The 17,484-nt window shown below is 39.8% G+C and overlaps 1 protein-coding gene across 1 annotated transcript in view; it reads left to right on the top strand.

The window, feature by feature from the left end:
• Positions 1-17,484, top strand: part of PCNX2 (pecanex 2) — a 220,803-nt gene that overhangs the window by 123,806 nt on the left and 79,513 nt on the right. The window contains exon 21 of the mRNA XM_064488633.1: positions 12,914-13,045. Coding sequence (XP_064344703.1) covers positions 12,914-13,045 — 132 coding nt within the window. The remainder of the gene's footprint in view (positions 1-12,913; positions 13,046-17,484) is intronic.

Here is a 17,484-nt window from a genome sequence, read left to right as displayed (position 1 = left end):
ACACTAGGACTGACCCAGGGTAGGCCACATGCCCACCCAGTGATCAAAGCAGGAGAGTGCACTGTATTAACAGCCATTGCACTAGCTTTGTATGATCTCTTAGATAAATGTGTGAGTTTTTCTTCAGCTGTGGTTTTAAATTAATATTTGCAATGGAGATGTCTATCATTGGTATAATGATTCACTGGATTGTCTGGCCAAACAATGGGGTATTATGCAGTTAATGAGCTATGAGGAAGAGCAGTTTATACTGACAGTGAAAGAAGTCCATGATCTATGAAACAGAAAAATCAAGTTTTAGAACAGGATATATTGCCAATTCAATTTAAATTAAAAGGATGGACACACACACACACATGCGCGCACACACACACACACACATGCACCGTACATGTGCAGAAAATTCCAAGAAGGATAACTCCTTTACCAGTCCTTAACTGTGGTTAGTTCTAGAAGTTAGGTCAGAATGGGGTGGGTGACAAGAACGTTCGCTTTACAGTTGATGCAGTTCTGAGCTATCGGGTATTTTTAAAGTGAGTCTGTGCTGTTACATTTGTGTAAAACATACATTGTGTTTAGGTGCTTAAGCTTCTGTTGTATGGAACATCACTGTATCAGTTGCTTTATTCCTAAATGTACTAGATTGATGAAATGTTTTTACAAGTGTAAAATCTCAGGAGAGTACATGAGTTAGATATCCAGGAATTATGTGGGGGTGGGGTATCTGGTCAGGAGGACCTTCAAAAATAGATGGAGAAAAAGCCACCTCATAGATGTGTATATTAGTGTTATTTGTTTCTCTTACTAAAATGGGTAAAAGCAGCTTGTGTCCTGATAGGAGGTTTATGAACTTGGCCTTCATACCCTCTTCCTAAAAACTGAATTTGTCACCCGTAGGGTTATGAAGGATCTTCAAAAGGAAGGGAGCCTCCAAAAGCAGAATCCAGAAAGTTGTCTTTTCCCCACAGGGAGGGGTAAGCTCAATAAAATCCGAATCAAAGATGGGAAACTATCCTATGTATAGTAGTTGGATGAAGGCAAACATAAGGAATTTAAAGGACTAAGGGATAAAAAAGCGAAGTAGAATGTGTATATTATTGTTTCTACCACTTTGCTCAAGTTCAGTGTGGGCAGGATGCTTAAAGAATAAAAGTACCCTTTCTCTCCAGTTACTTTCATCATCTCCTGTTTATTCTGTATTGAAGCCCATCCTTGCCTCCTTCCCCTGCGACCCATCTCCCCACATCCCTGAGCCTGCACCCCCACTGTCCACCACCAGCAGAGACACACACAGAGATGCAGGATTAAATTTGATTCCTAATTCTCAGGGGTCTCAACAAGACCCTTTAATTTTGTGCATTTTTACCTCTTGCTAGATTATAAAATTTAAATGTGCAATGGTGACTTCATCTGCATTTATGGATGCACTAATTAACAGTTAGGAAATGTGAACCTAACTAATATTTTCTGTTATGCTCTCCTCAGGGTCTGAATTTGTCTGGCTGCATAAAGTTGGCTAATCAAAGAATCAGGGCTTGTCGTGTTTTCCTTTATTAGCTGCACATTCATTTGCCTAAGTAGCCTACCCCTGCTGGGAACATTCATTCCTGTGTTATCCCTGTTTCTCTTATTTGTTACAATTTTCTAAATTGTGGTTCACAGGTGATAACTTATTACCCCAGGTTCGTTTCTCTTTCCTTAGATTTTATTCTCCCTTAATGGTTCTATTTTCATTATTCTGTTGTAGGTTAATCAGATTCATTTTTCTTGATACCTCTTGTCTGAATAATCCTGAAATTTTACATTTTATTATTAAACATGGTGTTTACTTCAATATAGCACTGATACCCTTTATCAGTTTAAGAAGAACATTGTATTACTAGGTTGTAAGGTATTTTTATGAGCGAGTATTGAATTTATTTTTCAGCATCCTTTCTGCATCAGTTAAGCATCATTTTTTTTTTTACTTTCTTATTTTGTGAATTATATTGGCAGTTTTTCTAATATTAAACCATTATGTGATGAAACACATTTGATCATAATGCATTTTTATACATTTATAGATTCATTTTGTAAATATTTTATTGAGGAATTCTTCATTTACATTAATAGGTCAGAATTTCTGTATTTTCCTTTCTAATAATATTTTAGTTCTTTTTTATATTAAAAAATGGACCCCAGTATAAACTGTAAAGTTTCTCTAAGGTGGACATTTTAAGGCTATGTCTTTCCCTCTATAAACTGCTTTAGCTGAGTCCCACAAGTTATGATTGGTGCTACTGCTTTTCATTGTCGTTCATTTAAACATATTTTTTAATTTTGATTATCATTTATTCTTACTTAGTTCAATGTTGTTTTTGTTATTGTGATTATATCCAGTTGCAAAGTTTGTGGTTGCTGTTGCTACTGTTATTTTGCTGTCTTTTTATTATTGACTTCTAATTTAATTGCAAAGCAATTTGCGTGATATCAAGGCTGAGCATTGGGTAAGACTTCTTTTGTAGTTTAGAAAGTCATGAATTCTTGTAAGTGAATATATGCTTGAAAATTGTATTCTTTCTCTTTTGATTGCCTGCAAGGTTTTAATGCACATATATCTTAGATAAAGCTGGTCAGATATTTCACACCCTTATTTATTGTGTAGTTAAACCATCATTTGTTGAGATGCCTTTCTTAAAATCTCCCCCTGTGATGTATGTTTGTTAGTCTTCTCTTGTAATTCTGTCCATATTTACTTTAGATATTTTGAGACTGTATGGTTAAGTACATACATACTAATTATCTTATCTTCTAGTGACTCTTTCCTTTAATCATTATACTGCTTAATATATTTTTTTGAGTAAAAGTCTATTTTGTCTAATAGGTAAGCAAGCTTTATTTTTATTAGGATTTACCTGGTATATATTTTTTCATTTTCTTACCTAAAACTGTCTAAATAATTTTAACATTTCTTATGAAAACACCATAGCATGTTTTTTCTTTTTAAAATGGACTAGAAATCTCTCTATGTATATACCTTTAAAATAATTTATTTTTATTTTATTTTTAAATTTTTTGGTGGGGAGGTAATGAGGTTTGTTTTTGTTTTTTTAGAAGAGGTACTGGGGACAGAACCCAGGACCTCATGCATGCTAAGCATGCAGTCTTCCATTTAAGCTATACCCTCTCCCTCTATATTTTAATAGACAAATTTGGTCCATTTACATTTACTCTAAATACTGCTATGTTTGTATTATTTTCTCTCATGATAATTTTGCTTTCTATGTATGATGCTTTTTCTTTGTGCTCCCCATCCCTCTTTTTTTGCCTTCTATTGAACTGAATACATTTTATTTGATCCTTTCCTTTCCTCTAGTGCTTTCAAAATTGAATATTATGTTTCTAGTCCTTTAGTGCAATGAACCTCAGTACATAGTCCCCAGAAAAGCAACATCAGCTATTCTTGGGCTCCATCCAAAATCTACTGAATCAGAAACTCTGCAAGTGGGAACCAGAATCTTTGTTTTAAAAGCTCTCCAGGTGATTCTGAGGCACATTGAAGTCTGAAAACTGTAGTGGTTCAGTGGTTACTCTTAAATCATTAATAAGTATGCTTGATTAGCATATATAATTAAAGTATCTTTTCTTCTTTCAAACAACCCAAAGACTTAACAATTTAACTCCAATTCTCCTCTCACATCTTAAATATTTATGATATATAGTACTTGGTTTTCCTTCAAATGAATCACTATCTTTATGATTATAGTTATGATTATTGAAGTCTAGTCAGTTTACAATGTTGTGTCAATTTCTGGTGTACAATATAATAATTCAGTCATACATATAATACATATATTCGTTTTCATACTCTTTTTCATTATAGGTTACTACAAAATACTGAATATAGTTCCCTGTGCTGTACAATAGGACCTTGCTTATTTATTTTATATATAGTTATTAGTATCTTTGTGATTATTTTTATAATTAATCCTCATATTGATATTCTAACACTTTAGCAGGTTTTTTTTCTCACCATTATTCTTGTATGTCCTTTCTTCCTTCAGTAAGAAAGTTTCCTTCTTACAGAAGTACATTGTTTAATTGTTCTTTCTTCAAAGCTGTAACAGTAGTCAATTTTGTCAGATTTTGCTCTTTGTCTGAAAGGTCTTTACTTTCACCTCACACTTAAATGATACTAGAGTCCTCTACAAAAGTCTAACTTGGTAAGTATTTTTTCTTATCACTTAAAAAACTTGATTGCATTGTCCTTGGGCATGTATTTTTGCTAATGAAAAGTCTGATGTCTGTTCACAATTTCATTGCAGGTAATCTCTAAGAAATATTTTTCTCTTTGGCTTTGATGTTATGCATTTTGCTACCATAGACAGTAAGAAGTGGACTCTTTATTTATACTGTACAGGACTTGATGTTATTCTTCAATCAAGGACTCATGTTTTCCTAAATTAGGGAAATTCTTAGCTACTTGCCCCTCAAATATTTTCTCTCCCCTTTCTCTCTCTGTTTTCCTCTGGAGCCTATTAGATGTGTGTTACATCTTCTTATTCTGACATTGATGTTTCTTGGCCTCTCTGATTTTTTTTTTTTTTTTCTTTTTGTCTCTCTGTGCTTTGTTCTGGGTGATTTACTCAGACCTTCCATTTCTCCACTCTTCTGTTCTGTTTTAACTAATTTACTTTTAAACCATCTCCTAGGGGTTTTATTTTAATGACTTCCTTTTCCACTTCTAGAATGGGTACCTCTTCCTTTTTCAGTTCCATTTTTTCATTTGCATATTGTGTTACTCTTTTATTATTGTTTCTTTCTTCTAATGTCAGCTCTTTACTGACTTACTCAGATTCTCTTATATGTATTTTAAAATTACCTCAAATTCTTGGGATGCCGATTGTCCTGTGTGTTGCATCTACTGACTTTTTCTCATTTGCTCATTTCCCAATGTCGTTTTTAATTTTCCTTGTGGACTGATCTTCATTGGGATCAATGAAGGAGGTTGTTGTTTTATCCGTGGGAAGCCTAGATATTCTGGTTGTGGAAGTGTCCCCAAAGACACTTCATGCCAGAAACTTTTGTCACCCTCCATTACTTTTCACGTTAGCCTCTCAGTTTTGCATTCCTGCTCTTCTGGAAGATTCTAAGTTTAAACTCCACTCCCCTACGTTACGATGGTGATGGCTTTGGTATGCAGTGGGTGACAGATTTTTATCTGCCCTACACCAGGCAGAAGGATACCTTTTTGCTTTTTCCCAGCACTGGTAGGAGGGGCTTTTCTAATTCACACTTCAAAGAGTGTGGCAACCCTTCACGTCCATCAGAATCCAAATCCTCAGCCCCTGTAGCCCTTATTCATGTCTGTGTGCTCTTGGGGTCATCGTGGTGCCAGTTCAAACTTTGCATCTTTATTTTAAATTCCCTCTTTGGTTCTGACTATCAGAGATTTTTCTTCTTTTGAATGCAACTTTTTAATTACATTTTCTCACATTTTTAAAGATTTTTTAATGTTATTTTTACAGTGGGATGGTAACCTTTCTGCATTACCGTGCTCCCTGGAGCCCACTGATATTTTGCTAATCAGTGTGTTATGTAACAGGCTCCCAACACAACCCCATTGTGTATTGAGGTAAAATCCACTTCTCACCTTCTGAATTCAGGGTTTTTTTTTTTTGTTTGTTTGCTTGTTTTGTTTTTTAAGAGGGGGAGATAATTAGGTTTATTTGTTTATTTACGTTTGGAGGAGGTACTGGGGATTGAACCCGGGACCTCATGCATGTGAAGCATGTGTTCTACCACTTGAGCTATTCCCTCCCCCCTGAAATTCAGTTTTGTAACCAGTTATAACCACTGCCTGAATATGTTTATTTAATAGTAAAATTCTAACTCAAATTGTAAAATTCATTCCCCATTTGAGAATATTTATGTTTTAAAGCTAACATCCCAATATTTAGTTATCATATTTGCTGTTATCTGTCTGTTATTCTACAAAAATGGTGCTCCCCCCAACCCCTAAAAGTGGCATCCTGCATTTGAAATGTCACTAGTTCTACTTCTCCCATTCCTTCCTGAACATTTGTCTACTCTCCACACTACCTGTGTGTCTGATAATTTTCCCCAATTCTTTTGTTCCTGGCTTTTAATCCCTCGGTTGGGCTCCCACCTGAATTCATTACCTTGTTCTTCCTTGAATCTCCAGATTTCTTCCCATTTGTTGACTCTTTTCCAAGCACTCCAGCCTCTGCTCCTTCAGTGTTCTATCATTTTTGAAATCAGTTCACCTTTAATTCAACAGCCAGACTCTGAGACTCCTTTCAGCCCTGCATGTTTCTTTAAATTCAAGGACTGATCATCACAAGTGGCATATTTTTTCTGAGAAAAAAAAGTAGCTGAATTTGACCACAAAATGCAAAAAAAAGAAAAGAAAAAAGGCAAGTGAGAGAACTAATCTGGAAGACTAGTAAGGCTGAAACAATAGGATAAAAAGTAGTGCTTGGGACTGGGAGGGAAAATTATACTTTAATCCAATGAAATATCATATGGGCAGCTGCCTGAGACAATGCCCAATATAAGAGCATTCAATAAATGGTGAGTCACAGGGAACTGTATCCGATACCTTGTAATAGCCTATAATGAAAAAGAATGTGAAAAGGAATATATATATATATATATATATATATATATATATATATATATATATATATATATATATATGTAACTGAAGCACTCTGCTGTGCACCAGAAATTAGCACAACATTGTAAAATTGATGACACTTCAATTATTAATGAATAAATAAATGGTGAGTTATTTCACTGGGGGGGAGGGGTCCCCAGAGGAAAGAAGGCTTATGCCTTATTTCAGAATGTATTAGCAAAAAAATGTGTCAGGGTCCTCTTTACTGGATGCCCCTTCTCTTGAGGTGACTTGTGAATTTATGCAGCTTGGATTTCCTACCTATAGTGGAGTTACAACAGCATGTCTATGCCTAATTGAAAAGATATTTGCAAAAAGGTTTCCTTGAAATGAGACTATTTATGGTGTCTTTCTTTGGGAAAGAGCTAGAATGAGTCCACTGTGACTTCCTTTATTCTTTCCCTGATGTTTTCAGTGGAAAAGACCCAAATGATTTCCTTTTATTTTACAGTCATTCTTAGGTAACTGGTGACGTTTATTATGCTTTAATAAGGCTGAGATTTAAGATCTTGGCAGCAGAACATTAGAAATGAGATAAGCTTCATAAAAGCAGAGACCTCAAACTGTCTAAGGAGATGCAAGTTCATTGCTGATCTAAATGTGATTTCTATTTAAAGTTCCTCAGTGCAGTGTTAGGCTGCATGTGGTGGTGCTTACCAGCAAGGTGTTGCTGTTTCTGTTTCCATGAACTCTTTACTTTTTTAATTGAAGTCTAGTCCATTTACAATGTTGTGTTAGTTTCTGGTGTACAGCATAGTGATTCAGTTATACACGCATATATATTCCTTTTCATATTCTCTTTCATTATAGGCTATTACAAGTTATTGAATATAGTTCCCTGTGCTCTACAGTAGGTCCTCATTGTTTATTTTATATATAGTAGTGTGCATCTGCACCCATTAACTCTTTCTTTAAATTTTTTAATTAATTTTTTTGGAGGGGAGGCGATTAGGTTTTTATTTATCTGTTTGTTTATTTTAATGGAGGGACTGGGGATTGAACCCAGGACCTCGTGCGTGCTAAGCACGTGCTCTAACACTGAGCCTTCCCCTCCTCCCCCCATTAACTCTTATCTTAAGTGTTTTATTATTTTATACACAACGGCCTAATAAGGTTCACAAAGTGCCTCTTCATACATACTCCTCATTTAATGATCAGTATTTAGGTTCCCTTTTGTGCTTAGGCATCACTTTTCAGATACCCACACATTTTGCATTTTTTCATTGAGACGTAACCCTAGACGAGAAGGAAAAAGTGTAAAGGGAAAACACGAAGTTGAGTCTTTCACCCTGGAGCACACCTCTCCATGCTTTTAGGAATGAAATATCTAAGCCACATCAATCTTCTTGGAGCCGTGCATTCAAGAAGCCTGGGGAACCCAGCAGCCTGCCTTGCTGAGACCACTGGAATGTTACCGGGCTTGCTGGGTGGTGTCCTCTTTTGTTCATCGGGCGTTTATACTGGAAAGGGCGTTCCAGAAGGGATCAGAGCCCTTCACCACCGTGCATGTGGAGAAGGGGTCCCTGATGGTGGTTGCGGCCACAATTTGTCACGTTCAACCTGCGACCCTGCCCCATTGCTGTCAGCAGGAAGGCGTACGTGGAGGGGACCTTTCCTCAGCTGGGGTCCTTCCAGGAAGGCTCATGGCCTCAAGGAGACATGGTCAGGTTGGGTGTTAGAAATGTCTGTCACCGAATGGAGAACCAGGAACCTCAGCCTCTGGGTTCACATGGGCCAGTGACTCACCGTCTGCCCTCAACAGCCCACTTAGCCTCTCTGAGCCTGATTTCCTCCTATGAAAAATAAGAGGACCTGGACTTGGTAAGTCTCCGTTGTTTTATTAGAGGAGGGGCCTGGAATTTCCTGATTGTGCACAAATACATCCCCAAAATGAGAGATCCACTTGTCCTAATGTCTATTTATTAAACTCCTATACTGTACTCAACAGGTTCCAGGCAATAAGTGCTTAACAAAGATGAAGTCTTTTTTTTTTTTAACATTTTTTTATTGATTTATAATCATTTTACAATGAAATGACAGTGTGTGGAGATGCTGTTATCCCCATGACAGGTGCCAGCGGGGATTCAATCCCAGGCAGCGGGTCCTGAGGCCTATACTCTAAAACATGGTGTAGTGTTGACATCTAACCCATCCACGGCACGTCCTTCTTCTGGCGGGCTTTGTGAAGGAGCCTTAAATGACTACGTTGCAGAGGAATCATTGATACATAAAGACCTGGCATTCAGGACGTCTAATAAGAATGGCAAAGTCTCTTTTATGAGATGCATGTCGGAAATCTTTTGCAAAGCTTGTATTTTCTTCTTCACAATGTTCATGAGGGAAAAAAAAAACGAGGCCCAGGGAGACACAGGAAAAGAGCGAGGATACCTGGGGCTTTGGCTGCAATTAGAGCATGAGAATGCGAGTGTCTGATTACCGGCTTTGCTTATGTGTAAATACAAGTTGCTGTGCTAAGCAAAAAATATTGTAATAGATTCATTTAATCATGGTGCAGCCAAGTTTAACTTGTGAGAGCTTTAAACTTGCAGATGAGGCTTTCCCTGGGGCTGCCTGTCTGATTGCAGTTGCTAGCCCTGACCTACTTATCAGCTTTTCCAGGAGGTGGCTTAAGAAGCCTCCCAGGATAGAGTCAGACACTGAACATCCAACAGGAGTAACTTTCCGAAACCCATGATTCATTTTTAGGGCATTTGGAGGGGTCAAACATCACTCAAAGTAACCTCACCCATGCTTGCTGTTTTCACCTAGGCGTGAGTCACAGGACTAACTTTAAAAAATTTTTTATTCTTTTGGGGGGCGGGGGGGATGGTAATTAGGTACTTATTTAATTATGATTTATTTTAATGGCAGTATGGGGGACTGAGCCCAGGACCTCCTATATGCTAAGCACATGCTCTGCCCCTGAGCTGTACACCCTTCCTCCCAAGACTAATTCTTTTTTTTCTTTTACAAGCATCAGTTTATTAGATGACAAGTATTACATATTTATCACCATAATTTTTAAGTAGGGCCTAGGAAATTTATTTTTGAAACTCAGAACTCCCCAAATGAATCATCTGTAAACCCAAAGCTGACTATTCTGTTGAAACATTTCATTTTCTCTTCATCCAGCAGGTGATCTTCTCCGAGCATCCCCCAAATGGCATCATTTTGTGTTCACACAATGTCCAAGCCAGTGCTCTCCTTCACTAGCTCGGGACTAAACATTTTACTGCACTGTTCTGGCTTTTTATTTTATTTTATTGAGTTATAGTCAGTTTACCGTTTTGTGTCAAATTCTAGCGTAGAGCACAATTTTTCAGTTATACGTGAACATACATATATACACTGTCGCATTCTTTTTCACTGTGAGCTACCACAAGATCTTGTATATATTTCCCTGTGCTATACAGTATAATCTTGTTTATCTATTCTGCATATGCCTGTCAGTATCTACAAATTTTGAACTCCCAGTCTGTCCCTTCCCACCCCTCTCCCCCTGGCAACCACAAGTTTGTATTCTATGTCTGTGAGTCTGTTTCTGTTTTGTATTTATGTTCATTTGTCTTTTTCTTTTCTTAAGACTAATTCTTAATAACCAGACTGAGAATTTTTGTTTGTTTGTTTGTTTCTTTGGGTTGGCAGAGGGGAGGGGGCAGATTAGGTTTATTTATTTTATTTAACTGGGTGTATTTATTTTATTTTATTAGGTTTATTTATTTGTTTTTTTAGAGGAGCTGCTGTGAGGGACAGGGGATTGAACCCAGCGTGCTAAGCATGTGCTCTACCACTTGAGATATATACCCTCTCCCCAGCCTGAGAATTCTTAATAGTGCTATGACTAGAAGGTCACAAATCCAGTGGTATTTTGCCTGGTTGAGTTGGGTTCAGACCTAAACGAGCAAGTTAATACGAGAGGACCCATCCCCACCTAAGGGCTCCTGCTTTGCATGCGGTCTGGAGCCCTGCGTTCGGACGTCTTCTGTTTTGTAATTAGGATGCTTCTCCTCTGGCTGAACTAATGGTGGGGATGAAAGGAAATGATAGTTGGCCTTTACAGGAAATCATATTTTTTAACAGAAGTTTGGGAGTCAAGGGTTTGAGTCTGTGTTAGAACTGTCTGTCCACGTCACCTCTTGACTGCTGGAAAATGAGATGATGGAGAGAAGACTGATTTTTCTCATCAACCAAAGGGATGCAAAACAGAATCAACTGTTGTTCTCCCAACTGTCGGAATCTCAAGGCACTGGGAGCTGCACAGTCCCAGCCAGACCAGGATTCGAGAAGCTCACACCGACTGCAGGGTTAGCACTCGGGTGGCCTTTCAGAAAGAACGCGGAAGCCAACTGAAATCCACTCTCTGATGGGTGCCAGGACGCCGGAGGGAAGAAAGGAGAGTTCCTGGGGGGAAGAAATCTGTTTCTCCTTCTCAAAATTCACCTCCCTTCACAGTTCTTCCAGTCCAATCACATCACCTTCCTGCTCCATTTTTTCTTTTTAAAACTTTTTTATCTTTTTATTTTTGTTTGTTTTTGGAAGGGCAGAATTATGTTTGTTTATTTTTTTGTAGTGGAGGTTCTGGTGATTGAACCTAGGACCTCATGCATGCTAAGCATGCGCCCTACCACTGAGCTACACACTCCCCCCACCATTTTTCCTTTTTTTTAACCCCCCTTTAATTCTCCCCACCCCAATGTCTCCATTTCTTTTATATCCCTGTCCCTCTCCCCCCTTTCTCTCTCCTGCCATCACTCATCCCTTTCTTTTTCTCTGCATCTGATTCTTCATTGCTTGGGTTGGGACTGGGGACCCTGGTGGGCACATCTACACCCCAGGGGTTCTGGACACCAGATACATGTCACTTCTTAACATCCCCTTATTTGCTCTGATTTTGAGAGAACGTTTAGCCTTGGTTTATCATCTGTGGCCGGTCCAATGATGTGTTATTCTACTTTCAAATTTTTCTCCCAAACCAGGTTATTTATGAGACCATGGTGAAACAAGAAAAGTGAGAGGAAGATTTGGAGAGGATTCTAATTAACCTCATTTTCCCTAATTACACTTTCATGAAACATTTCAGAATAACCATATTTTTTGGTTCTGAAATCACAAAGTTGGCCTTTCACTGGCCTTTCACAACTTCTTGGTTCCTTGAACCTTTCCTCAAAGGCTCCATTTTCCAGCCTTTTCCTCCTTTTCATTGTGGTCTTCTGATGTTCTGTGTAACACCTACTGAGCCTAATTAACGAATTCTATTTTTTCTTCTCTTTTCACATCATGTCTTCAGTGAATATGTTTTACTCTCTCATACGCTAGCCAGTCTAGGAACAAACACATCCTACTATTTGAAGTTTTTATTGTGGATGAAGAGTGTATGTGGATTTTGGGAAGCATGTTTTTAGGTTACTTCCTGGCTGCATGTAAAAGTGACAGCCATAGAATTTCACATCTAGGATCCATCAGTCACTTCTCACCACCCACCAAAGCAGGGGTCCATAGCCAGGGAGTCCAGCCTTCTCCATCCTTCTCCACACATTCATATTCTGAGTCTTTGGCCCAAATCACTGAGCACGTTTCTCCTCATGTTCATCCTTAGCCCACACAAGGTCTCTTCTCTCCAGAACTCAGTTTTTTCCTGTGCTGGCTGGTCTAGAGAGTGCAATGGCTCCCACATCCAGTCTTGGCTTTCTACAGCACTTTGTAACTTGCAATCCAATGGTAATGAGCGTTCTTCTCTGGCAAGAGCCGCTGAAGAGGTAAGCTGAAATCCATACACAAAAGTGATGTCAATCGTGATGGGTGTTTGTACGAGTTTCCCCGAAAAGACCCAGCGTGAAGAAGGAAGGACTAAGCTGTGAGTGTTCCTCTGAGAAACCGAGGGATACACCTGTCTACAGGCTGAAATAATTAACCCAGTGAGATTAACCACACAGAGGTTTCTTCTGATCATCTGGTTACTGTTTGAAAATATCCTTAAACAGTTGCCTTGAATATGGAAAGGAATCTATGTATGTTACATGGATGACTGAGACATGATGCTGTACACCGGGAATTGACAGAACACTGTAAACTGACTAGACTTCAATTAAAAATTGACAAATGGTTACCTTGCACACAGGACGAAGGAAGGTAAGAGTAAGAGTTTCAAACAGTAGCTTCCCTGCCCCTTCCTGACTGTAACAGAAGCGCTCTGACTCTGACACGGCTAATGCCCTGCTTGCCATCACTGATCAGTCTCTTTATTCTCTTGCTTTCAGCTCGGGGACCTGCTCCACAAGTTACAGTTCATCATGACGTATGTGGCTCCTTGGCAGATGGCTTGGGGTTCTTCGTTTCACGTGTTCGCCCAGCTATTTGCCATCCCCCGTATCCTTTCTGCTTCTGTTTTCACCCCTGAGCTGAGACTCACGTTTTATGTGAGTGCAAACTTTTCATGGAACCTTAACAGTTAAAAGGTTTTAAAGTCTTCAAGGTTACATTTTAATGGGGACACGAGGAGACACTATGGAGTCCCTTTAGGTGCCTAAGCCTTAAAAGATATTTCTTAATTTTGAACTCTTTCTGTTTCTTCATGCACATTCAGGAGTTACTATATTTTTTTCTGATTTTTCCACTTCTCAGGACAGGATCTGCATTAAGATAGCATGTCTTTTAAATGGAGAGTCACTGCTTAAATGATTCAGTTGATTTGTGCAAAATAGTGCAACTGAACTTGCTGTTATTAACCTCTGTGCATAGATTGGTGTGTTTAATATATTATGATAGATTATATAACGTTATATTATCTCATTGGGTTATCATATACTTGAATAACATTCAAAAACCCACAATTGGGCACAAACAGAATTACTTAAATATTTCTGAAGACTTAAAAATATAATTGATGGCTTTGTTTTATAGTTGTTCTTAGCGAAAGAGCCAAGTTTTATCATTTGTAGTTTCATTTGGTTCCTTGTGTATGTTTCAGTGTTTCCATCATGATAATTAGTTTCAATTCACTTCAAAACAGTTTGACATGCTCCTTCTGAAGGTTACTTTGACACAGATCACTGAATTGTGTGTGTCTTTTGAGGTGAGAGAGATTAAACAAAAATATTCTTGACTCAGGCCTAAAATTTGCCCTCAACGGTTTCCCTTCCCACTGAATTTATATTCACTACCCTTGTGTTACCCAAGACATGGTTCAGGGACTACCTGTATCAGAATCCGTGGAGGAGCCTGTCACATAAGTAGATTCCTGAGCCGGGCACATACTTTTAAAATCACATTTCAGGGGGGCTCTCAGAATCTCCATCTTCATAAGCCTCCCTGCGATTCTCATCCACTGCTGCGTGTGGAGGGCGGTTCCCGGCTGACATCCCACTCTGGGTACCAGGAGCTATTTTTAACGGCCAGTCGGAGCTTTCCTTCCTATGAGTTACCTAAGGCTCCTCAAGACACTTCATAAGGAACCTCGGGGATCTGAATTTTTGTGTAGGGATGGAAACATACTTGGGATATTCATTAAGTGATAATATATTCTAGATTTTTAAAAAAATGCTCATTTGTTTAAAAAAATTGTTTAAGCAGACCAAGAGCTGTCTTCACAACGCACACTGTTTCATGTTCCCATTCTTAGACCTGCATTGATATTTGGAAAGTGTTTTCACACTTATTTGGCAGAACAAGCTCAGGAAAAAAGATTGCAAAGGCGTGAGTTTGTGTAGCACCTCTTTCCTATAAGGGCAGTCATTTTCTGTAATGCCAGTAATTTTTCCAAACAGAATCCTTTAAAGTTTGGGTTTTTGTTTTAATTTTTTAACTTTTAGGTTTGTTTTTTAGGAGGGCGGTAATTAGGTTTATTTATTTAATTACTTTTTTAATGGAGGTACTGGGGATTGAACCCAGGACCTTGTGCCTGCTAAGCACGTGCTCTATACCACTTGAGCTATACCTGCTGCCTGCCTCCCTGAAAGGAGTCCTTGAAAACAAAGACAGTGAGATGAAAGAGTGAGGTGATTTGTATTTATTCCTGGTGTGTGTCTCAGGTGTCCTGTCTGGAATTTAAAGCCTGTGAGTTAAATGAAAATGATTTGCCTCTGAGGAGTTACGTGAAAAATTTAAAACTAGAAGTTGTGAGTCCCAATTTTATCCTAACTTTGGTCTCACCTGTATCTGTAGCGTTTCTGGTGGCTTCTTCTGCCACCATTGTTGGATGAGTTCAGTAATACTAATTTCTCCAGCTGAATCAAAACTGTCTGGGAACCGTAACTTTCAATTACTTGACCTTCACTGTGCTGAGGGTTCACACCCAAGCACGTCATAGCCTACTCTTGAGTATCTCCTTCAAGAGTAAAGGCGGCAGTAGCATCCTTCTCCCATTGCATATGGTGGGCGTTAAATCCAAGTACGTGCATGATGGGTGGACTCGTTCTTTTGAGAAACTGAGCACACCTGAAATGCAGATTTCATCAGGCATTTGGTAGTTCTGCTTTAATACACAACGGATCCCCATGCTTTTTCCCTAAAACCATCCCTGCCAGTGACATCCACTTCCAGCCTCCGCTAAGGCACCACTTTCAAGGTGGCCTTGGTGCCTGACCCCTGCACTTGTGTGAAGGTGTCCAGGGCCTTCTGCCCCACCCCTCGCCATTATCCAAGGACATCTTCTCATCCAGGATCAGCTGTAAAGGTAGATATTTGCTATTTGGAGCCCAACATCGTACCGTTCAGAATATAATGAGATAGTTGAAGAAACCAGATGTAAATACCATCAAGACAAAGCTATCAGGTTGCTAAATGCCAGCCCTGGAACTTGACTAATTTTGAAATGTTAATTATTTTATCACTCTATCAAGGAGCTGTGGGTCTGTCCTGGCATTGAGCAGGCACTAATTTGCGCTGTTTTGGAATTGAATTAGCTTTTGGGCCAGCGGGGCACTGTTTAATAAATTGCTTTTTCCAGTCCTAGCATGTTTTCTCCCTCGGTAGCGTGAGTTTCTGAGCTTGTAACCTCCAGGGAAGGATGAGAATGCTCACCCTTTTAATATACGTAGAGACCGTGCAAGACCATTGTCTCCTAATAATTAGACAGGCTTTGCCAGATGAGCTCTGTTAAATGTGTGTATTGGGAAGGCTGGCTGCTTTCTGGTTGGCGTACCCTTTTGAGCTTCTAATTTTTTTTTTAAGTATTGACGTTCATATTTCCCTTTTAAATGTGCTCAGATAAACCTGGAGCTTTTTAAGGAGTCTCCATCTACCTCTTAGGCTCACCTTTGGGCTCTCAAGAAGTAAAGAGGGCCTCATAAGTCTGCTCTCCTCAGAGTCCCCGTGTCTTGGCACTGGGGAGCCGTGACAGTCACGATCTTTCATGTGTCCCCTGAGCGCTGTATTTCCTTACTAATCTTCCCTAAATAGAATAACCTTGGGAGCCATCTAGTCACTTCTGCCCTACCTGTGACCTGTTAAACTCCCTTTCCTGCCAAATTTGACCTTTCTGTATAGGCTAGCACTATTTTCTTCAGTTCTTAATTTCTGGATAATTGTTTCCAGCATGTAAGAAATGGACAACAGCAATCATCCTTGGGGAAATGTTTAGAGTCAAAAAAGAATGGCCGTACCAGCCCATCCAGCAGATGGGTCCTTCCCGGCTCTGCCGGGCTTGGCCCAGGTCCTCCTGCAAGTCCCACAGCGCCACGCCCCCTGCTGGTGTGGGCCTCGGATGGGGGGCTCATCCGCTCCTCCCAGCACCTCCCCTCAGGAATCTCCCCCGTGACCCCGCTCTGCTTTCCCCCGTGTCTTCGGTACCTTCACCCAGCGGCACGCGGTTCCTTTTTCTTTCAGTGACAAGGGGCACAGTTAAGCTGGTACGTTTTGTAGTGGAGGTATTTAGGTATTTCCAGTTTTCAGATGGAGAAGCAGCGGCTGGGCGGTAACGGGCATCACGGGAGCACGGTGTTGAGTAGTTCTCCATTTGAACCAGGTCAAAAGAAAAGGAATTGGATTCATCTGGCAGCACAATAGGGCTCTTTTTGGTACCCAAACAGTTCAGACCCAGAATGGAGCGTGGGTTATTCACAGAGGATGCGTCCTTTCACTCCTGAGGGTGTTTGGAAATAAACAGCAAGTTTTCAAAAAATTAGTTATTCCTAAAGTGAAACCGTGAGCTTAAATCTATGAAAATACTCAGAGTAGTGCCTGTGGATGGACAGGGCTCACTCCCTCCCCTGTATTTACACCTAAGGCGGGGCTATGAAGGTCTGCACCCCCACCTCGCCCCATCACACAACCAAGCCTGGCCACTGATGATACAGGGAAACGTTCCTGTGTTCTGGTGGGTAATGGAACAGAGTCATCCTGTCTGTGACAGACATTTCTGACTTGCTGCCCAAACTTTTGGAACATGGGCTGAAGAAACAAGACCTCCATCTGAGCAGTGCTGAAAAAGAGACACATGTCCCCTTCCAGGGGAGAAATCAGCCTTGTAGGAGATCAGATCAAACCTGTAGTTCTCACCTTTTGGAACAAGGAACCACGTGCACATACAAGAGCTGGGCAGTCTGGCCCCCACTGACCTCTGCCACCTCAGTTCCTTCTGACTGTCCCAACCACAGGCCCCACCATCACCCCCGAAGCACAGTCGTGCAGGGTGATTGACAGCTGGGGGAAGTTCTCCAATGATGGAGTGAGAATGGGGAGGGACCAGCCCTTCTGGTACCTCTCCCACATTGCCAGAGATCAGTGAATGGGACTTAAGCCAAAAGTTAGAGCCATACTAATTTTAATATTGAGTAATTACGTTTCTGATCAGAATGTATAAAAGTAAG

This window comes from Camelus dromedarius, chromosome 8 (genome assembly GCF_036321535.1).
Source record: "Camelus dromedarius isolate mCamDro1 chromosome 8, mCamDro1.pat, whole genome shotgun sequence".
Lineage (NCBI taxonomy): Eukaryota > Metazoa > Chordata > Mammalia > Artiodactyla > Camelidae > Camelus > Camelus dromedarius.
This window is presented reverse-complemented; position numbering and strand designations above follow the sequence as displayed.